Source organism: Ambystoma mexicanum, chromosome 7q, assembly GCF_040938575.1.
Source record: "Ambystoma mexicanum isolate Mex_15411 chromosome 7q, UKY_AmexF1_1, whole genome shotgun sequence".
Taxonomy (NCBI): Eukaryota; Metazoa; Chordata; class Amphibia; order Caudata; family Ambystomatidae; genus Ambystoma; species Ambystoma mexicanum.
The window spans coordinates 614,407,851-614,433,870 of record NC_090941.1 but is presented as its reverse complement, the minus strand read 5'-3'; the positions used below and the strand labels follow the sequence as shown (position 1 = coordinate 614,433,870).

General features: G+C 44.5%; 1 protein-coding gene across 6 annotated transcripts in view; it reads left to right on the top strand.

Annotated features, from left to right (window-relative positions):
* Positions 1-26,020, top strand: part of NBEA (neurobeachin) — a 2,584,133-nt gene that overhangs the window by 809,973 nt on the left and 1,748,140 nt on the right. For all 6 annotated transcript variants that reach the window (XM_069640609.1, XM_069640605.1, XM_069640608.1 and 3 more), the window contains one exon: positions 22,947-23,382. In XM_069640609.1, coding sequence (XP_069496710.1) covers positions 22,947-23,382 — 436 coding nt within the window. The remainder of the gene's footprint in view (positions 1-22,946; positions 23,383-26,020) is intronic.

Sequence of the window (26,020 nt, the reverse complement as noted above, 5' to 3'; positions counted from 1 at the left end):
ACATCTCACTAAGAAACCGTACAGACATTAGTCACACAATAGATCAATTAATTATATTTTGTAATCTAATTTTAATAGGGCAATGTAATTTCTAAACAGCAAAAGCTAAGTCCATAATTACATCCCCATTTATTGGCCAGTGTATTCAACTATTTCAGATAGCAAATTAAAACACTTTGGGTCTGATTCGTTTTATATTGGCACAATCCCGTAGGAAAAAGGTCCATGAATCAGGCCCTTTTATGCTCTTAAATATCAACAGCAATTGTAGGCATCAGAGCATGGGTGCATAGAAAAATTGCATTAATGTAAAACACATTGAAATTAATTCCCCCTATGTATAGATTTGGTGCTGTGGGTTTATAGCATATGCATGCAAGATGTTGCAAGTTGCATCAAACTCTTTATGCATGTGTTTATGGACACTGTACTAATTAGAACACACATGGTAGGGGTTCATGCACTCAGTCTTGGAATATGTTATGGTTTTTGAATAAGGAATACATACCTCTCCCACCTAATTTCTAAGACCAGGCCCCACTAGTGCAGGGTCCTCACCCTATTGTACAAAGTTAGTAGTGCAGAGTTAACTTAATTTACTTTGGCCTGAATTTCTATAATATGAAAGTGACACAGCTAAACTCTCTTTCATCCCCCATGTTTCTTCTTAAATATACGCCTTTCACAGATCACAATTATTAATCTTTCATGGATATGTGACACGGTGCCCCCTTCCACATATCCAGTGTTATATTACACCTCTGAAAACAACAGGGTTGCATTTGATTGTCTTTGGATGTAGGAATTCTATCTTTTCCCATGTAATGCACATCTTGATTTAGAACACAATGTGAATGCAAAGTGCAGTTCCTACTTTACATGCTCAGGCATTACATTTGGAATGAGCTCCCCCTATTCGACCTAGTAATCCCTCTCCATCCACCCACTCCTGGGACTAAGCAGAGAAATGATTCTAGATGGCTTCTGTCTAATTACATTGGTGAATTTTCATATTACGTTTTGAATATTTCTTTAAGGCACAGAGCCATCAAGGGTCCTTAACTGTTTCCAGGGAATTTCCAGTCAGCTGGTCCCTTCCGGTCCCTCTCTTCTCTCTAGGAAATCATGACTGCGTCAGGTAAATCCGTATCAGGCTTCCACAGGGATACGGTCCCTTTCATCTCCAGATATTATCCAAGATAAGCACACCCCTATTTGGAGCAGGGGTCCCCCCACCACTCTCTGCAGCCTTCACAATCCTAGCTCTGCAATTCAATGTGTGTTTCTACTTTTATACTTGGAAGCATTCCCACACTGTGTCATCGTGACATTAAATGTTTTAATGAGCCAGGTATTTCATTGGCTTGATTAACAGGCAGGCCTTCCCAGACAATACACACCTTAATTTTCTTGGGTTGAACAGATTTCTAAACATGGGACTGGGAGGTGGGCTACACAATCTGGATAATCATAGCTCTTACAAATCTCATCATAGCAACATGACACATTGATTCAATATGGATTTCTGGATTCCCATGGTCCCCACAAATGCAGGGCTATAGGGGACATGAATGTATGCAATGGAATTACTTATTTGTTAGTATTTATAGTTGTATTCATTTTTCATAATCTGACAAATACCATGTTTTGCTCATTTGACAGAGGAGAGTCTCATGGCTGCAACACACTTTTACTTTAGATTCTACGTCATATCGTTGTGAAGTTATGTTTAAAATCTTTAATAAATGCATTTCTGGTGCCAATTACACATGTTTAATTTCCTTGAATTATGAAACCTAACCTTGTCAATGCATGCCATTCAGCTAATGGCATACATAGTACACTGTCAAGGGTGTCTTTTGTTGGCAAAGTCTTTAATTGCTCAACAGATTGTGGACCTAGTTACCAAAGTGTTGGCAAAAGGTGACCTCTTAAGTACATTCTGGCCTTTGAAGTCCTTGGCCTGAAGAGCAGAGCCTCATGTAATGTGATTAGCCCAAATTGTATCATTCCTAGGCACGTGATTTTGAGTTTATTTTCAGTTATTTGTCTGTATTTGGGTAAGCCTTAGACAGTGGACCTGTTAGGGGAACTGTGATGGGTTTCTCTGATGTAAAATAAATAAGCCTTGTTTTTTTGTTTTTTTAGATGGCCACACTAATCTCCTGCCATTTCAACCCTACCCTCAGTAACAATACGCAGAGCCGAACATGAGTTTAGCTTGTTGTCAGGTTCTCTGGCAACTGTATTGGCAAAGCCATGTCAGAAAATGTATGATTCCTATACAAATTTAAGCAGTAATGTTTTCCCTATTTTAAAAGTCTCACATACACTATTATTTCTTAGTATATTTACATTTACACAAGCGTCACTTTTATATGTAAGATTATTTCACATATTCTGAATTAAATTTACTGCAAGCTGACATTCTTGGTACAATATGATGCTTAATTTGAAACTATATGGAAACAATTTATGAAATTAAATGGTTGTGCACTGTGATGCTTCATTTGAAACCAATACATTATTTTGATTTATAAAATGCCACCTGAATACATACATTTCTATTGACCACGTAATAGTGTTTTCGGGGGTAACGTAATAATTAGTGCCAAGTTATCTTTTGTGCTTGTTCGGATTGCTGACACAATATGTAGAACTGGTCCTTAAACTTGCTGAAACCTTTTCTGCATTATTTGTATGAAATGGTATTACTATGGATTACATGCAATTCTGATATGTAATGCAGTCTCCACATTTCTCGATTTGTTGAGTTTTGATTATTACATTATCTCAGTGCCGCCAGGTACCTTTTATATGACTGCAGAAAAATGTATTTGACCAGAAATGGCGTTCAGCATTTCTTGCTGTGAGTTTAAAGTTGATCAAACGCCAGTGCTTATGCCTCAAAAGTACATTTTCACCTATGCAGTTCATATGAACGTTCAGTTTGTGGCAACATCTGTACCATATGTCAGGTCTACACGTCAGGTGAGCAATTAACTACCTGCATCACACAGGTGCACCCATTTCATAGTAATTAAATAAGCACGCGGCCCACATGGAGAAGCAAGGCACCATTCAGACATTTCTCATTTTAGATTCAGGCTTTTTCTTAATTCCTTCTTCAATTAGCTGTTACGGAATATGCACCAGAGAGACTATGCTGTTCAAAAGGGCAGCAGAATAGGGATCATTCACAATGGGGGCGGGGCTATTTTGGACCCTTAGATGTGGATCTTTCAAAAGGGGTGTAGTTGGTTCAGATGGATGCAATCACAAGCTTTGCCTACCTTGTAGAAAAGGTTCCTGGCTACTGGCAAAGCTCAGCACTTCTTCTCAGATACAGGCTACGGGACCATGACCATGCTGCCTTGATCTGCACGAGCAGTCCCCTGGCTTTGCTGTTTGTTATATGAAAGTGAGTTATGTCTCTAACTTCAGCCCCCTCAAAAAGGTTCTCCGGTCCCTGTGCCACAGAATCACTATCAGTCACAGATGCAGTTTAAGGGGGGTTGTTAACCTTTTAAAGAGCAGGGGCCGTCCCTCCCGCTCTCTCTCGTCTAGTGTCTAACCTCCTCCCTAACCCAGTAGCCCATAACCCCTGTTAGTGCTTCTGAACATTGACCCCTACTGTCTAGACCGGACTTGTGTTAAAGGTGATCTTGTAAAAGCTGTCTGTCTAGACTCCCTCAGGGGCTTCCTGTCACTACTCTATCCATTTGTTAGTGAGATCATGGAATGTTGGGATGATAATACCTTACAGATTCTCTGTGTGCTCACTCTAATCTCTCCTTGTTCTATTCTTCCCCTCTTGTCCCTTACTCTTTTCTCCTCCCACCATTCTTCTGACCGTTCAATGTTTTACTCCTCCCAGATCTGGTCTCCACCCTTTAATGTTGCCTCTTTACTTCCTCCACCCTCCTTTGCTCTATTGCAAACACACTACCACTCCTTCCTCTACACACTACTCCTCCCTCATTACTACTCTAACTATGACTCCTGCTGCCACACTACGACCGCCCTCCTGCAAACTACTTGCTACTCAATCACTCTTTCACTCAGTATTCATTCACTTCTCCATCACCCCTTACACTAACTACCCGTTCTGACCACATAAACACTCAGACTGCAGTACCACTTGCACTCCCTAACCAGTACCACCCTGCTCCACAATTCACCCCCACAGCCTGCCACTCCTTCCTTCCTCCCTCCCTCCCTCAGGTCTCTTGGTCGTCCCCCACCTCTGACCTAACCTGAATGAGTGAGTCAGGTGCTTTTCATTTGTCTTAATTTCAGGTCTACCTCCTCATACTAAAAAGTACTGGGACTTTTTTGCAGTCCGATTCTAACACTCTTGAATTATATAGTAATACATAAGTAATTAAATTCCATTGGAGTTATTTTTAAGCTCTCTGACAAAATACAAATTGACACATTTTGCACGAAAATCATTTCTACTAAGTTGCAAACTCAAACAGTTTGAAAATGAATAACTTCAGCTTTCAGGATATGTTGAAGGGTAGATTGTATGAAAACAATCATGCATTAAAAGTCTACAACATACTCTTTCAAAGCATGGACATTAAATGGAAAGATATGCCAAATATAACGGTCTTTGCAGGATTCCACAGAAGGATAGCAACGTAAGAGATGGGAAACAAGTCACCAAATCCCTTTGCTTTTTTGTATCAAAACGGACTGTCTGTACCGCCAAGCAGAACACAGCCCTTTATCATTTAATGCTACAGTAAGATGCCAGATAAGAGGAATTATAGTTACATGTTTGATGGTAAAATAGGTTATTCGGACAGAGGTATATGATGCAGTTGTGCTCTAAAACCTGTGAACTTTCTATTTATACGTATAGGAAACTGGAGTTTTCTTGACATGCAGTACATTTCAGTCTTGGAGGATAGCTCAGGGGCAATGTGTTCGCCTTGGAAGCAAGATGGCATGGAGCAACACAGGTTCGATCTCCGGGTCCATGCTTAGAAACCACTGGGTATTAAGCGCATTATAAATAACCAATTACAATTACATTTTGAAAGTGTCTATTTTTCCTTTGCTAGGATAAATTGAATGTCTAGCTGTGAAAAGTTACTCAAATGTCTTGGAAAGAAGGGCATACATTTATCACACTGACATTTACCTTCCAGTTATGTTCAGTGTGATTATGGGCTGCGTAAAAGGGTGTTTTATTTTTTACTGAATATACATATATCCCAAGCGGGATAATATGGGGCCATATCACAGTAACTTTACAAGAGCAGTTGTCTACACCCTAGTGTAAATACGTATTGTCCCAGTGCATTTGGACACCTTGGTAATGTTTGAAAAAATACAAAAACTGAAAAATTCCACTACACCACTGAGGTTTCTATGGGAAATGTTGTTTTCTGAAACCCAGTGAGAAGTATTTTGGTGGAGTGTGTTTGTCAGTCACCACACAAACCCTGCTTGGTTTGATGGCACAACAGATGTGGTTACCTAATGGGCGCTTGTTAGTTGCTGAACCTAGAGACACATACGTTTTCCATAATGTTGTGGTGGATGAACTAATTTGCTGCCATGGAATCCGATCAGGAACTCTGCATCTGGAGTTCAATTGCACAGATACCTCTGACAGGGTTAAGATCACACCTCCCGTCGGTGCTCCTGCTTGGGCTGTTGACATGGGCTGGTGCTTTGCTGCACGGAGGGAGGCTGCACTGAATTTACAAGTGCGCTGTCAGATCATTGCAACAGACGCCAATGTGATCGGGTATGGGTCTGCTGCTGAGCATGTGTAGCAGAATTGTTTGCAATATTTAACATGTTCTGGCACAGACGTTTAGCATTAGGTATTGCTTGGCACAGTTTTCTCACTGCTTTCAGCCTGCAGTAGCCTTTGCCACTCTAGATTGTTCTTGGTAAAGTCCCAAATCTTATTGGGGTGCCAGCCCCTTCTCTGCTTGTCAGTGGTTCTCTTTCCCACTGTGACGAGGAAGATTTACTCTTATGTACTTGGCATCTGCTTTCGGATCATGGACCCTTCTCTGGCTCTTGTTAGGGTCCCTGACCCTTCTGCTGCTCTTGTTATGGTCCTCTGCCCCTCTCGTGTCTGTGGTAGGGTCCCTGGCCCTTACCTGGTGGTCAGAGGTCTTATCCCTGCCACTGATGCTTCTTGGACTCTGATTAGGGTCCCCAACCCTGTTCCTATTCATGCTACGGTCTCCAACCCTTCCCTGGTGGTCAGTGGGTTTCTGTCTGCCACTGACACAAGGAAGATGGTGTTGGAGACAGGACTGACACTGGCTTGACCCAATAGTTGGTTCATTTCCACTAGGCAGAGGGAAATAATTTGGAGCATCTCTCCTGCCCATTCCTGCATCGCCTCTGGGTCTCCCGTACCTCCCCCTACCTTCTGAAGAACTGGGGTATGTCATCAGGGGTTCCTGGGACCTGGATCAGCTTTGTCATCTTCGGGCTTCTCTCTTTATCAGGATCTGCAGCAAAGCATCTCTCTGCACCTCTAAGTTCACTTCCCCCTCTTAGTCATGTGCTCAGGTCTGCACTGGCTGACCCCACAGAGAACTCCCAAAGCTGCTCACTGGCATTCTCCACATCTCCTTCCTGCAATTCCGCCAGCAGGATTCAAATCCCCCATATTGGAGATCTGCTACATCTGCTTCTTATCACGTCTGCACTTGACTCTGTGGACGGGCTTGAAACATTTGATAGTCCTTTGTTTATTTTTATAGATTGTATCCATTTCCACCCATGCGGATTGCACAAGTCCTTGGTTTCTGCTAATGACGTAATCCCCATGCCTCCTCAGGGCCGCCGCTTACCTGTGTTTGCACAGTCAATGATCTTTGTCTCCTGTGCTCTGCCTTGTCCTAGTAGGTTTGGCTTTATCTCCTATGCTACAACAATACGTATGTTTTATTTCAATGAAGTGGTCCTGGACCGTAGGGAGGGCTAGGGAATGTCTTGGAGTAACAACACATTCAATGGGATGTACGTCGGGTGATTGTCCTTATCCCCAGAGGGGAAGTCCCTCCCAGTGAGGCCCTTCTGCATTAAACCACCTCTAGGGGGACTATTGGGTAAAGGTTGCACCTCCTTAGCCTCATGTAAAAGGGCTCCCACTGGGAAGTAGTGAAAACATCTTGTGAATCGTGTCAGTTCCTTTGAAGGTTTTTTTCCATTAAGGAACTAGGCCTGTAGCTTCCTTCATAAACTGCAAGGCTCCATGAAAACTTGGCTTTCGGAGTACAACAGGTTTATTTTGATGGATTTTCCTAAATAAGACCTTTTGGGCTGAATGCCCACAGCTGTGTCTGTTTATCTCAGCTAATAGATTACTTATTGATTAATGGTCGGTCTGTTTCACAAAAAGTTCACCTCTCGGCTGTCTGAGAGCTGATGCCTGGTTAAACACAATGCAGGTTTACAATATTCTAGCTGCATCGACCATTTTAGAGTTACATACAGAAAACAATGCTCATGGTATAGTTTAGGCCTTAACAGCGAGTTCAACTGCATAATGCATAATGTACATCCATGTGTTATCTTTTCGCAGAATATTAAACTATAATTTTTCTCAATTTGCGCCATTTAGCTAACATGGCTGCACAAATAGACACTTTACATCAGACATTTTGCTGGAAGAAAAGAACACTTTGGGTCTCATTACAAGTTTGGCGATACAGGAAAAAAGTGATGGTAATTCCGCTACCGCCACTTTTCTCCCATGGCCAAACTATAATTTAGGCAGATTTACCGCGAGTGGGTTTACTACACGGAAACTCTGGCGATTTTTGAGTTAAAGTGGTGGATTTGCCTCTAGATTTACCATGCGGTAATTCGGCCAGTGGTAAATTCGGCAGAAATCCCCAGGGGGAAATAACCACCACATGCAATCCTGTGGTAACTCCATAGGACCCAGTGGCGTTAACAGTAATGGACTTTGGGGGTATTTCTGTGGATTTACCACCAGAATACTGCCAAACTTATAATGAGGGCTTTTTTTCTGTTACATTTAACATAGGGATGAAAAGGCAAACGCAATGTTACCTTGTTTAGGGAAATATATTGCATTTTTTCTTTAATATACATGACAGGTGCACAGTCTTGGAAAAAGCCTCCATCGTCCCCTCTGCTGTAATTTGTTCCTTTTAGAACCACGGGCTGTCTCTTGGAGCCCTAACCAACTGTGTCGGTGTAGTAATCTGGTTTACAGAGTAGCTGTCTGTAGCAGTGTGTGTGAGGTCATCTGCCAGTGGAATGTTTGGGTGGAAGTGTTCTGCTAGGTGACGGTTGGTCAAAGAGAGAAAGCTGTGAGCAGAGAAGATGGGTGTGAGGGTGAGCCCGGTGTTTCCCCTGTGATCTTGTGTCCCCTACCATCCCGTGTTTTGTTGAGGAGTACAGGACAAGGACAATAAAGAACCTAAGAACTTACCTTGAGTACCAGACGTCTTCATTACTACACTGGTGACGAGGATTGGATGGTAGGCGGACAGCCTTCTCGATCGGCGCTGCTAGGGGGGAGGGTGCAGCACTCATGGAACTTCGCCCCAATGAAGTCCCCCCACACCCAGGCGGCTCCGTGTGTGTTGGCCGCCGTGTTGAGTTTGTGGCCCCTCACTTCTATTGAGGGGTGCTCTGGTGGCAGTTGGTGCCTTTTGGAGCTGTGCGCCGCTCCCCTGTTCCATGTGGGTTGAGCGAGGTTGCTTTACGGGGCTCAAACTCCCAAAGGCGGCCCTGCGCCACCTTTGTTTACTGTCATTTGAGGGCCGAGCAATGGCGGCATTCAGAAGTTCTTTTCTGGTGCCAGTGGGGTCAGATCTCCAACGGAGGTGAGGTTCGACCATGCGTTCAGCGGTGCGGGGAGCCAATGGTCACCCATTTATCAGCAGGTGTATGCGCGCAGTTCTCCGGTAGCGTGTTTTACCCCTGCCACAGCGTGGACCTGCGCCGCTCGTTTTCACTGCCAAGAAAGACTCCGTCTGCAGCAGCAGTAGGATGGAAGGGTCCGCACTGTTGGAGCAAGAGGTCTGTGTGCAGCGGCGCCACCTAATGAGGAGTCTGCACTTCACTTGGAGCACATGCGTGGTGGATTCGTCAGTTTCTGGCGGCTCGTTCTTTTGTGCACCGCGGCGTGTGCAGTGGAAAGGGTTTGTGTATGCGCCTACGGACACCTTCGAGGGAAGTTGCTGGGACGGTGGTTGAGGAGAACTGGTGACGTCACTATGGTGAGAGGCGTTTCCAGTGGGTCACGTGAGCGGCGACTGATGCTCTTCTCCCTTTTCTCGCATTTCAAGCCTCGTTCTCGGCGCGTCTCCAGCGAGAAGGAATGTGCTAGAGAGGGAGCGTGTCATTGCGGCATGTACTGGATGTTGTCACCTCACCATTTCGAGCCAGCCGAACTATCTTGGCTCATCGTTCCTTTCAACATGTGCTTATTCCGGACTGGGCAATCATTTTTCTGATCACCAGGTTTTGATTGTGATGTGAGTTTTCCGGTCAGGTGTAGGTGAGTGGGTTGAATTTTTGTGTTGTGGCCCATGTTAGGGGAGTAAGTTTCATGGCGTCCCCATATTAGATCCCCGGGAGTAATGTCAGGGGTGTTATTGAGGGCCGTTGTCTTGTCCATGAGAGTGGTTTTGTTGTGGCCTTCCGTGGAGCTTAATGCCTGGTCTAGGGTTAGATTAGGGTGTTCCAACCTTCTTCTCTTAAGATTGGGAGGGGTGGTTGGAGTTGAGGGCAGTGTTCAATGCTGTAATTTCTCAATTGCATCACTTTTGTGTTTTGTACTTTTGGGCAAGACTGACTCTCTTCCACCGTAAGCATTCATATAGGAGGTTGAGCGCATAACCACGTTTGATCTGAGTTTTCAGGGACATATGTTCTTTCGGCATGGAACATTTATTTCTATGCAATGTGTTATTCTTATCAACTGGCGCAAGAACATTCCAGTACTTTCATAACATTTGTGATTCATCTGCATCTATATTGTTTTCCTTGCGCCATGCAATGTTATCATTCGTTTTGTTGTGTATGCTGGTTGTTGTGTATGGGTGAGGTTACAATTAGTGGTGTTTGTGTGGGGTTTGCGTGTGTATTACTGCATTGGGCATTCATAGTGCCTGGTCTGGTGCCAGGGTGGGGTCGCTATGTCTGTATGTCAGAGGAGCGTGTTGCAGTAGCCTGGGAGTGAGTGTAGGTTTTGTTTGTTTTCCATGGTGTCCGGTTTTGGTATTGGGGTAGGTCGCTAGGGCGTTTCGGTCATGGGTTGGATTGATTCCCATGTGTGGTGTGTAGGGCGCTCGGTGTGCCTGTTCACATTCCGTTTTCCGTTTGTAGTGCCTGTTCTAGTGCCCGGTTAGGACACTGTGTTTTGTGGTGTATCTCCGGGCAAAGTTTTTCTGTGGTTTCATAGTGCCTGGTTGGGTCCTAGGGTAGGTTGCTATGGTGTTTTTGGTCCCAGTTGTGCATTATTCCTGAGTGGGTGGTTGGAGTTAATGTGGCGGTTATGGTGTGGTGTTATGGACGCTGGTGTCTGATGTGATATCAGGGTAGGTCACTATTGACATTGGTGTTGAGGTCATTAGTGCCTGATGAGTTATCAGGGTTGGTCACTTTTGGCGTTGGTGTTGTTCTCAGGGTAGTTTTTGCTGCAGTGTGTTTCATAGCGTTGTTTTAACTTCAGTCTGGTCACTATGTCCGAGTTGTGTTGAATTTTCATGTCTTCCATAGTTGCTTGGTCTAAGGGCTAAGGCAGGTCACTATGGGTTGGGGTTTATCTTTGCCAGTTTACCTCCTGATTCCTAGTTTGGTAATCAGGTTGCCTTACTGGTGTGTTTAGAAATGGTGTAATGTTTGAAAGAGGAAATGGCCAATGGTTTTGTGGTAGTGGAGCAGTATTGTGGACGTGGTTCTTCTTTTTACTGTGGTCAGGGTTATGCTGCGTGGGTCCCTCGGTTGCTGTTGGTCATTTGTTGTTGCTCCCTTAGGGGGCGGTTGGTTTGTGCTCAGAGGGGCAGCTCTGATACTCCCGGGTGGCAGACCGGAGTGGAAGGTGTTTTGTGCGAAGGAGGGTAAGTTGGTTAGCTAGTTGTGTTAGTGTTAGCTAACAATAGTGTGGCTAGGGGTGGCAGCCCTAGGTCCTGAGGGGCAGCACAGGACAGGCGTAAGTGCACTGTTTATTGTTTTTAGGCCTCGAGGGTGTGAACCGAGGGATTTGATGGGATGTGTTGTGCAGTTAGTGTGCCGTTGGCATTTTCTATTTGGTCCGGTTTGCCCTGTGAATGGTTTCCTTTTGTGTGGTTCCTATTAATTGAATTTGCCAGGGGTTCTGTGCATAGGCGGCCGCTGTGTTGCGGAATTTCTGGTACTGTTGTGTTGGATGTTTAAGGTTTGGTGCTGGTCACGTTACCTTAGTCCTTCTTTTGTGTTTCCCTACGGAGGGAGAGGTGTAGTAATCTGCCTTACAGAGTAGCTGTCTGTAGCAGTGTGTGTGAGGTCATCTGCCAGTGGAATGTTTGGGTGGAAGTTTTCTGCTAGGTGACGGTTGGTCAGAGAGAGAAAGCTATGAGCAGAGAAGATGGGTGTGGGGGTGAGCCCAGTGTTTCCCTTGTGATCTTGTGTCCCCTACCATCCCCATGTCTTGTTGAGGAGTACAGGACAAGGACAATAAAGACCCTAAGAACTTACCTGGAGTACCAGAGGTCTTCATTGCTACAGTCGGCACTGCCCGCTCCACTACAGTATCCTCCACACGTCACAAGGTTGCCACTGCTTCTATGCATTGTGCGCATCCTTGAGTGTTTCTCAAATCACTGCTAGATCTGCACGAGATCTTCAGTTGATCCCGATCTCACAACATTTTTGATACAGTAGTTCTGAGTTTGTTCCAATTTGTTCGTCAATTACCTTAAATTGCTTTCTTCCTTGAATCTCAACATGTTGTTCTTTTAATGGTCCATATAACTATTGCCAGGGACATCACTGGTTATGGTTGCATAATTTTTCCTAAATGTCCTTCTGTTCAAGCACTATGTCTGCTTACGCTCTATTTTTTTGCAGGGGTCTACCAGCAGTAATCGCCTTTCGCTACGTGTTGGTCCTCCTTGCACATTTGCACGTGCTTTGTTCTGTTTGTGTTGTCCACACTGCGCTCGTGCATATAATGAGAATTTTGCCATTGATCATTTTATTCCAATAGACAATGGTTAGAATGCATTGCTTCAAGTTACTTGAAACCAGCAAGAGAAACACAATGATGTTGCCATCATACGAGAGACTAGCTTTGGACTGGGTCAGTAAAAAGGGCTCCCATTGGACATTCGCTAGGCCTGTAATGTGTCCTTTTGATTGGTAGCTGAAACTCTAGCAGACACCATTGCTAGATTATGGACGCTGCTCACGCCTACCTGCCTCTTTCCCGAACAAATCCACACACCAAAAGGCACAGGCACGCACGCACGCACGCACGCACGCACACACACACACACACACACACACACCCCCCGCCCCCAAAAGGCCCAGGCGCGCGCACACACCAAAAGGCACACACACCACACACCAAAAGACACAAGCACACACACACACACACCAAAAGACACAAGCACACACACACACACACCAAAAGACACAAGCACACACACACACACCAAAAGACACAAGCACACACACACCAAAAGGCACAGGCACACACACACCCAACCCCACACCAAAAGGCACAGGCACACACCCACCAAAAGGCACAGGCACACACACACCCACCAAAAGGCACAGGCACACAATGAAAATGTTTTAACTTTAGTGAACCTAAAAGTAAGTGCACAATGAGTATAGGGGGTTGAGACGCGGCTCCCCCTGGATTGTAGCATTTAAAGCGGTAGTTTGCTCAACAACTGATGTTCTTAGCTACTATTGCATTAACCCAACACCAGTGATCACGGGTAATAGAAGTAAAGTGGAAGTTTCTCTGCCTGATGCTTCCATGGATAGCGTCCTTTACTTTACTCCTCTGCAGAGTGCAATTTTCCCACAACCTTTGCACTGGGGCAAACTTTGCCCCAGATTCCAATATGTATTGTTGCTGTGGAATTTTGCAGCAGTGGAATTTTAGCCAAGGTTCAATGGCACTGCACCTGTGCAAAGCTGCTGTAATAGTTGAAGAGCCCAGGGAACAGTGCAAGGGTTGTTGGCGGATGCTGTAGAAAATGCAGTGTTGTAATGTCGACACTTTCAGTGTCAAGCTGCAGGCTTGGCAGCAGGAGGAGGTGGTGGATGCGTGCCACGATGATATCATGGCCGTGTTCATTTAACTAAACTGAACAAGGCCAGGCTGCGCGCAGCACCTTGAACGCAAAGGGCCACAGGATTTGAAATCTTGGAAGTCCTTGAGAAAATCAAGCCGGGTAATTTGGGGCGTTTTAGTGCATATGAGCTGTCAGATTTTCCGGGCCGTTCTGTGCATGTGGATCTCATCATCCGTCTTGTACTGACTTGGGGGCGCCCTTCAAAGTGTCAGACATCTGTTTCTCTGCACACATCCCAACAGGTCTCGCTGCGGCATGGCGCGGAGTGCGGCGAGGGTGCGGAGCGAACTCGCTATCAAGGGCTCCCCGCCCAGTGCTTGACATCGGGCTGACTTTCTGTTTCACATCAGGCTCAGATTGGGAATGGCTGGATGTTATCATCTGAAACGCTTTAACTGGAAACAGCCGCACAAGCATACTATTTATATTTGTAATAAAGCCCATAGCGGTGCCCAGCAGTAGCATGCTCCATACGTCCATTTGCTTTATTCAGGATTTGAAAAAGCTGCCTTGTGTTTATGTAAACACATTTCATGTTGCCAATCCTGTCGCGAAACTCATTTCTGGATAAAGCTACTTGGTTGGTTTATCAAAGGAAAATGGTATTGCATTATACGGAGCCCATGATGTTATAACACCATTGCCCATGGATGTGGAGATATGTAACTGATGTTGAGAGGCGTGGGGGTGCGGGTGGCTTGAGATGAAGCAATTCTACCTGTAGAAGGCATGTACAATATTCTTGAAAAATGTGTGAAGAATGTTTTTGACCAGCTTCTTCCGGATGCTTTGGGTTAGGATCTAGTTCTAGCGGGTAATGCTTTGGGTTAGGATCTATTTCTAGTGGGTAAAGCTTTGGTTTAGGATCTAGTTCTAGTGGGTAATGTTTTGGGTTAGGATCTAGTTCTAGTGGGCAATGCTTTGGGTTAGGCTCTTGTTCTAGTGGTTAATGGTTAGGATCTAGTTCTAGTGGGTAATGCTTTGGGTTAGGCTCTAGTTCTAGTGGGTAATGCTTTGGGTTAGGATCTAGTTCTAGTGGGCAAATGCTTTGGGTTAGGCTCTAGTTCTGGCGGGTAAAGCTTTGGGTTAGGCTCTAGTTCTAGTGGGTAATGCTTATGCTTTGGGTTAGGATCTAGTTCTAGTGGGTAAAGCTTTGGGTTAGGATCTAGTTCTAGTGGGTAAAGCTATGGGTTAGGCTCTAGTTCTAGCGGGTAATGATTTGGGTTAGGGTCTAGTTCTAGTGGGTAATGCTTTGGGTTAGGCTCTAGTTCTAGCAGGTAATGCTTTGGGTTAGGATCTAGTTCTAGTGGGTAATGCTTTGGGTTAGGACCTAGTTCTAGTGGGTAAAGCTTTGGGTTAGGCTCTAGTTCTAGCGTGTAAAGCTTTGGGTTAGGCTTTAGTTCTAGCAGGTAATGCTTTGGGTTAGGATCTAGTTCTAGTGGGTAATGCTTTGGGTTAGGCTCTAGTTCTAGCAGGTAAAGCTTTGGGTTAGGATCTAGTTCTAGTGGGTAAAGCTTTGGGTTAGGCTCTAGTTCTAGCAGGTAATGCTTTGGGTTAGGACCTAGTTCTAGTGGGTAAAGCTTTGGGTTAGGCTCTAGTTCTGGCGGGTAAAGGTTTGGGTTAGGCTCTAGTTCTAGTGGGTAATGCGGATCTAGTTCTAGTGGGTAAAGCTTATGCTTTGGGTTAGGCTCTAGTTCTAGCGGGTAATGATTTGGGTTAGGGTCTAGTTCTAGTGGGTAATGCTTTGGGTTAGGCTCTAGTTCTAGCAGGTAATGCTTTGGGTTAGGATCTAGTTCTAGTGGGCAATGCTTTGGGTTAGGCTCTTGTTCTAGTGGTTAATGGTTAGGATCTAGTTCTAGTGGGTAATGCTTTGGGTTAGGCTCTAGTTCTAGTGGGTAATGCTTTGGGTTAGGATCTAGTTCTAGTGGGCAAATGCTTTGGGTTAGGCTCTAGTTCTAGCAGGTAATGCTTTGGGTTAGGATCTAGTTCTAGTGGGCAAATGCTTTGGGTTAGGCTCTAGTTCTGGCGGGTAAAGCTTTGGGTTAGGCTCTAGTTCTAGTGGGTAATGCTTATGCTTTGGGTTAGGATCTAGTTCTAGTGGGTAAAGCTTTGGGTTAGGATCTAGTTCTAGTGGGTAAAGCTATGGGTTAGGCTCTAGTTCTAGCGGGTAATGATTTGGGTTAGGGTCTAGTTCTAGTGGGTAATGATTTGGGTTAGGGTCTAGTTCTAGTGGGTAATGCTTTGGGTTAGGCTCTAGTTCTAGCAGGTAATGCTTTGGGTTAGGATCTAGTTCTAGTGGGTAATGCTTTGGGTTAGGACTTAGTTCTAGTGGGTAAAGCTTTGGGTTAGGCTCTAGTTCTAGCGTGTAAAGCTTTGGGTTAGGCTTTAGTTCTAGCAGGTAATGCTTTGGGTTAGGATCTAGTTCTAGTGGGTAATGCTTTGGGTTAGGCTCTAGTCTAGTTCTAGCAGGTAAAGCTTTGGGTTAGGATCTAGTTCTAGTGGGTAATGCTTTGGGTTAGGCTCTAGTTCTGGCGGGTAAAGCTTTGGGTTAGGCTCTAGTTCTAGTGGGTAATGCTTATGCTTTGGGTTAGGATCTAGTTCTAGTGGGTAAAGCTATGGGTTAGGCTCTAGTTCTAGCGGGTAATGCTTTGGGTTAGGATCTAGTTCTAGTGGGTAATGCTTTGGGTTAGGTTCTAGTTCTAGTGGCTAATGCTTTGGGTTAGGCTCTAGTTCTAGTGGGTAAAGCTTTGGGTTAGGATCTAGTTCTAGTGGGTAATGCTATGGGTAGTGATCTAGTTCTAGTGGTTAATGCTTTGGGTTAGGATCTAGTTCTAGTGGGTAAAGCTTAATGCTGAGCCTGTGTCCACTTTTAATATTGTTACCCCAATGTTTAGAAATTTGGTAAATGAGTATGGCTGGATGTTATCATCTGAAACGCTTTAACTGGAAACAGCCGCACAAGCATACTATTTATATTTGTAATAAAGCCCATAGCGGTGCCCAGCAGTAGCATGCTCCATACGTCCATTTGCTTTATTCAGGATTTGAAAAAGCTGCGTTGTGTTCATGTAAACACATTTCATGTTGCCAATCCTGTCGCGAAACTCATTTCTGGATAAAGCTACTTGGTTGGTTTATCAAAGGAAAATGGTATTGCATTATACGGAGCCCATGATGTTATAACACCATTGCCCATGGATGTGGAGATATGTAACTGATGTTGAGAGGCGTGGGGGTGCGGGTGGCTTGAGATGAAGCAATTCTACCTGTAGAAGGCATGTACAATATTCTTGAAAAATGTGTGAAGAATGTTTTTGACCAGCTTCTTCCGGATGCTTTGGGTTAGGATCTAGTTCTAGCGGGTAATGCTTTGGGTTAGGATCTATTTCTAGTGGGTAAAGCTTTGGTTTAGGATCTAGTTCTAGTGGGTAATGTTTTGGGTTAGGATCTAGTTCTAGTGGGCAATGCTTTGGGTTAGGCTCTTGTTCTAGTGGTTAATGGTTAGGATCTAGTTCTAGTGGGTAATGCTTTGGGTTAGGCTCTAGTTCTAGTGGGTAATGCTTTGGGTTAGGATCTAGTTCTAGTGGGCAAATGCTTTGGGTTAGGCTCTAGTTCTGGCGGGTAAAGCTTTGGGTTAGGCTCTAGTTCTAGTGGGTAATGCTTATGCTTTGGGTTAGGATCTAGTTCTAGTGGGTAAAGCTTTGGGTTAGGATCTAGTTCTAGTGGGTAATGCTTTGGGTTAGGCTCTAGTTCTAGCGGGTAATGCTTTGGGTTAGGCTCTAGTTCTAGCAGGTAAAGCTTTGGGTTAGGATCTAGTTCTAGTGGGTAAAGCTTTGGGTTAGGCTCTAGTTCTGGCGGGTAAAGCTTTGGGTTAGGCTCTAGTTCTAGTGGGTAATGCTTATGCTTTGGGTTAGGATCTAGTTCTAGTGGGTAAAGCTTTGGGTTAGGATCTAGTTCTAGTGGGTAAAGCTATGGGTTAGGCTCTAGTTCTAGCGGGTAATGCTTTGGGTTAGGATCTAGTTCTAGTGGGTAATGCTTTGGGTTAGGTTCTAGTTCTAGTGGCTAATGCTTTGGGTTAGGCTCTAGTTCTAGTGGGTAAAGCTTTGGGTTAGGATCTAGTTCTAGCGGGTAATGCTATGGGTAGTGATCTAGTTCTAGTGGTTAATGCTTTGGGTTAGGATCTAGTTCTAGTGGGTAAAGCTTAATGCTGAGCCTGTGTCCACTTTTAATATTGTTACCCCAATGTTTAGAAATTTGGTAAATGAGTACACTTATGATGGTTGAGAGAACTCGTGTTTGTGGCTCTTATTGGAAAAGCTGGTGGATTTAAGGACCTGTCAAGGATCAGTCCATGTTCAGAAATGTTTGTCTGGAACAGTGACGAGGCCAGGCTCACAATTTGTAAGGACAACTCGTTTTAACATGTGTGTGTTTTTTCTATTTGTTAATCTATACAGATGTCTATATCAGTGCAATTTAGCGTGTTGCCTTTTTCAACAATGTTGACGGTTCCATAGGAGGGATTATCGTATCCGAAAAAGTAGTTTATTACAAGATGCCGTTTTTAAATTTGGAAAATATCTGGACTGAGGGTGATATAGTAATGCAAAATAAAGACCTATAGCTTTGGCATGGCAAAACGAAATGAAGGCTAGAGAACGAGTCCCTACTCGATGCTGCCCCCTGGCTAAGCGTTCTGCCTCGGGCAGGCAGCTCAATAAGTTTGTCTCTTGCTGCTCTGATCTTACTTCAAACTGTTGGGCTCAGGATTAAATCCTGGCTGGCTGGTTGGCTCAGCCTTTAATAATTTGGTGATGAGTGTTTGCATTTTGTTGAATAATGATGAGCACATTGCACAGACGTCCTTTGCAAGAGAATAAAGAGAAAGCGAACTGATGCACAAGTAGGATAAATTACAATTATTGCAGCAAGGTTATAATGGGGACATGAACAGGGGTACAGCACTGCCCAATAACATAAAGGTGCAGAATATAAGAGCGATTGCACTGATTGTGGTGCCATCGACACAAGTGTTTGTAGGAATTATAGTAGGAGCTCGTTGCTGTGGGATAGTGGGGAAAGTGTGACTCCATCAAGATAATCTATATTGAGTTTAAGGGTAGATTTGAATGCAAGATTAGAGGGTAATGATTTTTATATGCTGTAGAAGGGAGTTCCAATAGAGGGCGGCGGCGAGTGGGGCAACAAGCGCCAATGAAGATGGGGGAATGCAGACTGAGTAGTGAGTTGGAGTGAAGTGATCAAGTAGGGGATTAGCAGGAGATACCACCACGAAAGTAAGGAGGGCTAGAGCAGTGGTGGGAAACATGTTGCACTCCAGATGTTTTGGCCTACAACTCCCATCACACCTAGCATGTTGAGTAACGGTGACTCACCATGGGGTGTAGGCGGTCATAGCCCAAAACATCTGGATAATTGCAGGTTACCCATCACTGAGCTTGGCCTTGAAAAGATGTATAAAGGAGGAGGAGAAATTTGAAAAGGGATGCATGGTGCATGGAAAGTTATCCAGCGTGGAGGCAATGAGAAGTAGTAGAGGAAATGGGAGGCTACACAGGGTTGTGAGTAACAAAGTAAATCATTTTGATGGGGAAAATAAGTAGAAAGGAAAACAAAGGTGGAGACTGTAGCAGTAGAAGAGAGGACTGCATTTGAGGGTACAGTGAATGATTTTATCTGAGTAGCAGGTCAGAAGGAAGTGAGTTTTCCTGATGTTATGGATGTTCAGCTTGGCAGCAGTAGCTGTAGAAGTGGTTCATTGGTGGAGTTAGAGATCTCTGTCCAAGAAGACCACAGGTCTATGAGGCTAGGCGAGTATGGTGATAGCAGGTCAGGGGTAAAGGATGGGTGATTCATGGTAAGCAGGCAGGTTTAATTACATCCTAGAATTTCAGCATAAAACATCAAAGTTCCATCCAGTGTCTGATTGCATACAGAGATGTGAGAGGAGTGGTCAGAGGCAGGGCCGGTGCAAGCACTAGGGAAACTATGCTGCTGCCTAGGGCACTAACCAGCAGGGGCATCAAACATTTGTCACCTCTGTTAAGAATTAGATAATATAATATCTAAAAATGCAAGAACGTGTTATTTGCCCTCCAGCAAATGAGAGGAGCCCTCCTGAAAATCTCAATGCTCACTGATGTAGAAATCAATCTATTCCACCCCATAAGGCAACGGAAGTGGTATCAAAGGGTCTGGAGGGTAAAAACAGAGTTAGCAGGACGACGTTTTGACACACTGTTGCTTCGTCTGGGACTTGGACCCTCTGCAGGCAGGCTTGAGGGGTGAGGTGCAACATACATCGTGACAAAGGCAGCCTCTTACACACATTCTCAGAATGTGATGGGTAGAGTTGTAGTTGTAGCAACTTTGATCGATGCTTATTATTAGCATCAACAACTTGACAGAAATGAATTTTAAACAGAAGTAGTACCTGGTGAGAGGGTGCGATGGCAGGGGATGGGGGGGGGGGTGTGGCAGCCTCCCAGCCAATGAGAGGGCTCTGAATGGGGGAATAACCACATGGGTAATCCCCTGCTCTGAGCCTCCTCACGGCTGGAGACTGCTATGTTCCCCCACTGGGGATTGATGTAAGTGCTCTGCTCCCCTCATCTCTCCCCTGCTCCCCAGATTTCCTTTCCCAACCCCCAACCCCCTTCCCTCCACGTCCCTGCTTTTTTTCTCCTTTTCGGGAGTGGACTTGCTGGAAAGACTTCTGTCTCCAGCGCATCCACTCCCAATCTGCAAAAGGCCACCATGGAAATGAGAGAAAGGGACTATACGTAGTCCTTCTCTCCTTTCTATGGCAGGCATTTTTTTATTTACTTTTTTCCTATTTTTTTATATTGTTTTCAATGGCCGACATGGAAAGGGATAACAGACTTAATTTTCCCTTCTCCAGAAGTCATCTTTTTTACTTTACATTTTTTTTCTTTTGCGAAACACTGAAGCGTTTCGCAGCAGAAAAAAATGCTTTTGGTACCCCGGTTTCACGGGCCACAGTACTAATGGCAATAAGCCCCTCACGGGGGGGGGGCATTACCAAATTAGGTAATGCCCTGGGGCCTTCGTTAAGGCCCTGGCTTTGCTCGGGCCTGTAACTATGGGCCCTGGGGCATTACCTGAAGTGGTAATGCCCCCCCACTCCCTCCCGCTCTGGGCTTATTGCTTAAATAATGCTAGACACAGGAGACCATTTGATTGATTTGTTTCAGTGTTTCCTCTCAATATGGAAATTATTTCTTAATGCAATTTTAAAACTCATGCATAAACACATTCTGGACACTAATGCTACCTGCATGTTATAAAATATAGTAACTGGGCGAATAGATGCATAGATGCAAACATGGTCTAACATGAACAGTGAAAATTCGTCCAATTAAGTAAAACACTGCTGAGGTTTTGGAGATCTTTGGAAAAAACAGATAATTTGAAAATAAAAAGGGGCACTTGCCCTCAAATTAAGGTGACCTAAAATCAGCACCCATTAGATGAACGGGTTGGCACTGGCAACACTCGGGCCAGCAGTGTATTGGTGCAGCAAAGGACCAGGTTTGCTTCTTCTGACCTCTTATGCCCTGTGGCTTGTGGGCTGCCCCTCTGGCTCTAGCTCACCCCTAAACAACAGGCAGGACCGAGAAAGGCGGTTTGCTGCATTCGGAAATGGCAACTGCCCACAGCTCCTGTGATTGTGTGAGCGTATTAGCAACTCTGAATGTGCATCAAGGCCCACTAACTAAGTAAGATTAGCAAGAGAGGCGATCTGGGGGGTGAATAGTAATGCGCCTTCCCACTGGAAGGTGGGTGGAATACGAGGCTGTGCAGTTCCAGGAGATAGAGCATGTTTGGTCGGGGATATAGAAGGCCATCCAGGCAAGGGGGGGGGTGGCTTAGAAGCTGAGCTGAGAAGTGGAGAAGGGAGGGTTGTCAACTGTGTTGAAGGCCCCAAACAACCCTAACCGATAGATAGATGGAAACTGAGATCTAAAAAAGAAAGTTGGCATGAATGTTACTGTTCTCTCCCTTGACTTGCCTCACTACCGAGTCACATTGCACAGTTTACGTTACCTGATGGTTTCCATTGAGATTTTTTAGGGAAGCTGTTCCTCCGTTTTCCTCTCCTTGTGGATTTCAAGGAATTGTTGCCCTGGATCTATCACCTATAGACTATGGCAACGTGGCCTTTCTAGTTATTTGAGTTTCTTATTGCAAGGGCAGCTGGCACAGACTCCAAGGCGTGTGCGCGGAATAGTTCTGCTGTGCGTTCACTTCATTGCAGCCTTCCTTCCCCAAGAAAAGAGAAGCATATTTTGTTCAAATGGCTTTGTTTGGACCTTTACGCCCATTATAGTGTAGGGCACCTCTTCCTCAGTAACCATTTATTAAATGTGCAACGTCTAGATAGTATTTGCAACTAGCTCTTAACTGCTTCTTCGCTCCTGGTTTCTGTGTTCTAAGTCAGTCATTCTAGACCTCTTCCGCTTGTAGTCTGATGCCTGATCAAAAACAGTGCTGCAAAACCATGTGACGTTCCGTAAACATGGATGTCCTCATAATGACATGCTGTAGCCAACTCAGTTATCTCAGATGTGTTCACCTTTGCACCAGGGCAGGGAGGTCTTGAGGCAAAAGACACACTTTACAAGTAGCTGTTACCAAAACCTCTGAGACTGAGCAAGCTGATTTAAACGCTAGCTATTATCCTGCATCTCATATTGGACGGCAAATTGTGGTTACTTGCCAAGATGGAGACCATTCCAACTGGGTTCCTTGGCACCAGTGCCTTTAAGTAGCATTGTCTCCTTGTACGGTTTGATTAGTAAATGTTTTTCTTTTCAGCATAATTGCTTCTTGCTGCCACCAGTTGTTCCCTGTCTAATGCCTTTGGTTGTCCAATTCAGACCTTACATCTGTATCAGATAACTCTCACATTATGGGCCAATGAATATGCACCCAAGGCCTAGCAGGCGCAGAACTGTCTATACCTGAGGATCAGAGGAGTAAATGCTCTCACATGAAGGGCAATAACTAATCGCAAAACTTGTTTTCTTGGTATACAGGAGCCTACGAAGTGAAACGCTTCACTTGTGGGGCCATTTTGAAATATGTCCACATGTAATCAGTGCTCACGACTAGAGACACCATTTTATATACAATAAGCACCCAGCAGACCTATTGTTACTGGGTCGTGCCCTAATATTACACTGAATAGATAAATTGTGCTGACAGTCAGTTGACACATTTACTCAAAATCCACATGCTGGAAAACACCCGAATAACACCACACTACATGCCTGAGTTCTTTACAGCATTGGTGTTTTTAAAAATGTTAGGTGATTGGAAGTGACATCTGTTGAAGACACATACTGTGTACATTTGATGATTTACAAATTCAGCAAACTGGGCTGTCACAAAAACTCATTATTTGTAATCCAAATTATTAGTCAGTAAGTGGATCGTGGGTCATTGTCCCTTTCTGCAAAGGCCTGAAACAGTGTGATGATCATCATGTCTGCAACTGGTACTACAATATGAACTTTAGATAATTATCACTTTGGGTGCATTGCCTTTCGCCCGTGCTTACATAGAGTTTTTTACCCTACCTTTCTTTAGAGACTCCTGCTGTATTTCCAGACATTAAAGAAAAGGAAGTCACAACGCCCAGCGAGGACATGCATTTAGAAGGCTCTATTCCCCACACGGACTCCGGCATCGGAGACGAGCACATACCCAGCATCTTGAACGGGTCTGACTTGGAGGCAAGCTTAGGCCCGGATGTCATGAGTGAACTGATGTCTACCTTATCTTCGGAGGTCAAGAAGTCCCAGGAGAGCTTGGCCGAAAGTCCCAGTGACCTGCTGAAGCCCACGTCCACCATATCCAGCATCAGCCAAAGCAAAGGCATCAACATCAAAGAAATCCTCAAGAGCCTGGTGGCCGCCCCTCTGGAAATCGCAGAGTGTGGTCCTGACCCAGTCCCGTATCCCGATCCTGCACTGAAGAGGGAAACCCACGCGATCCTTCCCATGCAGTTTCACTCGTTTGACAGGTATGTTGCTTAATGATGTTGTATGGTAATTTGTAGTCGAAACATGGTATGTTAGTTGTCGGCTAATTAAGGTATTCAAAACTGCAGTATTGAAAATAGTATCATTAGGTTTTGGACCGATGACAATCCCAGGAACCATATGGCATCTGCAAAATCCTTAGCCATTCTAGAATGACGAGACTTGTCATAATGGTATTATTCATGTTACGATATGCGTGCATTTAGGAGCCCTCCATCTGCCTATCAATCGTATGGTAATCCATCAGCAGCACAATGGAGACAAAAGAGATTGCTTCATTATGCCTGCAAATAGGATGGATGTGCTTGCTCATTTCAGCTGTCGTGGTGATTGTCGGGGTACTACAATATCAAGGGGCCTAACGTTGCAATGCGTTAGTCCACACTTTGGGCAGGTTAGTTGCCATCATGGATACAAGCCCCAAATCACCACATTAGAAGGGAGTACTATGTCGGGTCTAACGTTCCAATTAACTGAGCTGTCTTTTGTGCAGCACAATTTAAGGCAAACAGACATGCGATTGCCTTCAAATGCATGTCTCGTAGTGGACGGACTCCTGCTGCAATATAGTGCAAAGCCAATGACGTTGTCTTGGAAATCACAAAAGGGAATCATCAATTTTGGCAATTTTAATGGTCTCTCCAGACTAAGAGCACTTGTACCCTTTAGAATTGCACAATGCAAAGAAAGCCTGGCAGCTTCTGGCCAATGCTTATTTTTGGTCCACAGTGATGCTCTTAGAATAGGTTTGTTGCTGCGTGTCTTTAACATATCCTTGGGGGGCGGGGAGGGGTTGTTTTGGAAGACAGTTGTTACCAAACAGCACTTTTGACTCTGCTACGTATCGTTCTAGGTGCAAAAAGCAAACATGCTTGCCAAGGAAGATGGTTGTGATCAAAAGTTTCTTAATTTCCAAACCTATAAACATCTAAAACCATGAATGTCTTCCAGGTAGTTGCCTTGTTTACTGATTGGTAGATTCAGATATTTTAATTAGCGAGTGGTTGCTGTCATTGAATGTATCTTAACCATTCTCTCCAAGTTCAAAGGGTCTTCTGTGTGTTAGTGGACACCTTTCACTTGAAACAGTGATAAGAAATTAAATCCTAATGGCAATTTTGAGATCTGAGTTTGGCAGCGTTGCTTGCTCTGTTTTTAAAAACTACTTTGAAATTCCTTTGTAATGTCAAACATCAATGCATATGTTAGAGTTCCTTGCAATACACTGAAATGTATAGTGCACCGGTACCTGGGAAGTTGGCATGATAACATGAGGAAAGGCCCACTTTCGGAGCCCAGTGATTGGGAGGCAGCCTCACCTATGTCACCTCTCAGGTGCTAGTTGCTGGTAAATGGCTCTTACTCATGAGAACCATTAAGGGCATATTTGTCACATCCAAAAAACGTAATCTGAGAAAAGCTATGCAGGAAGAGATGTGGTGTAAATTGCATTTCTGCATATGAGAAAATGTCCTATTCCACAAAGCTGCAATGATATGATCTGTCGTAAATGGAAACTGTACACAAAATGGATTGATGGTAAAAGGCAACCAGTTGCAAGCAACTCATACGTTTTTGTTGTGACTGATAACTCTCCAACACTTAAATTCTATTGTTTCCGCTTGGGTACGAGTTGAACTGAAGGTAATAGAAATCGAGTGAGGGGGGACTCCCTTTACTTGTTCAACTATAATGATGCAGGCTGTGTACACTCACCAAAAGAAAACTATTTGATGTCTAATTTACTAAAGAGAATAGTTTCTTTTGTCAAAGAATTGCATACTGTTTATTAGCACCTGGTGGGCCTCTTTCATTGGATATCTCTACAATTTCTAAGAAGGTTTGCAGCTAGGCACTCCTACAATCTCGCCAAGTGCTCCCCTCTATTCTAGGTGGCTCTCCTTCTCCTCATACTCACACTTCTCTTCTTGGAGCCAGATCTCCCCCCCCCTTCTTTCACCTGACAGTTGTCTGTCTGTGCCATGGATCCCCTCATCTCATGCATGGTCCTATGCACTCCCCCGATTCAAGCAACCACAGGATGTGTTGTTCCTTGTCCCGCTGTGTCCCAGGCTTCTACACATGGCTTTTCCTCAAGTCGCTTTTCTTGCCCACTTTTCTCCATGCCACTAGTCTGCTAGCCAACATTTGTTAGACGAGGTACAAAGAGGAACCACACTAGCCATCAGAACTCTGGCTCCGTCTTTTTTCGTATCTGCCATCTTCCAAAGTCTCTTGTAAATAGTGGTTAATGAACAGAGCAATGTGATGGTCTCCCAGGTATGAGTGAACCTGTACATGAGTAGCTGCCAGAGCCTCTAATGCTTTATCTGGTTGCTGCGACTGTCGAACTGTGCCTTTTTCTGGCTTTGCAGTATGCTGCCTTGACTTACCAGAGATTGAACGCAGGTGTCAAGCAGCATATGAGCACCTTACAAAGCACCAACACAAACCTGTATTGGTATTAATTCGAAATATAGGGATGTCAACTTCGATCAGAAATAATTTAAAATAACACATTTGCAGGTGGCGAAGGCATTCTCAAGAAGGGTGCATGTATAATAACCCAACCATGAGAAGGAATGGTGTGCCAGTTTGAGGATGTAAAAAAGTGGTGCA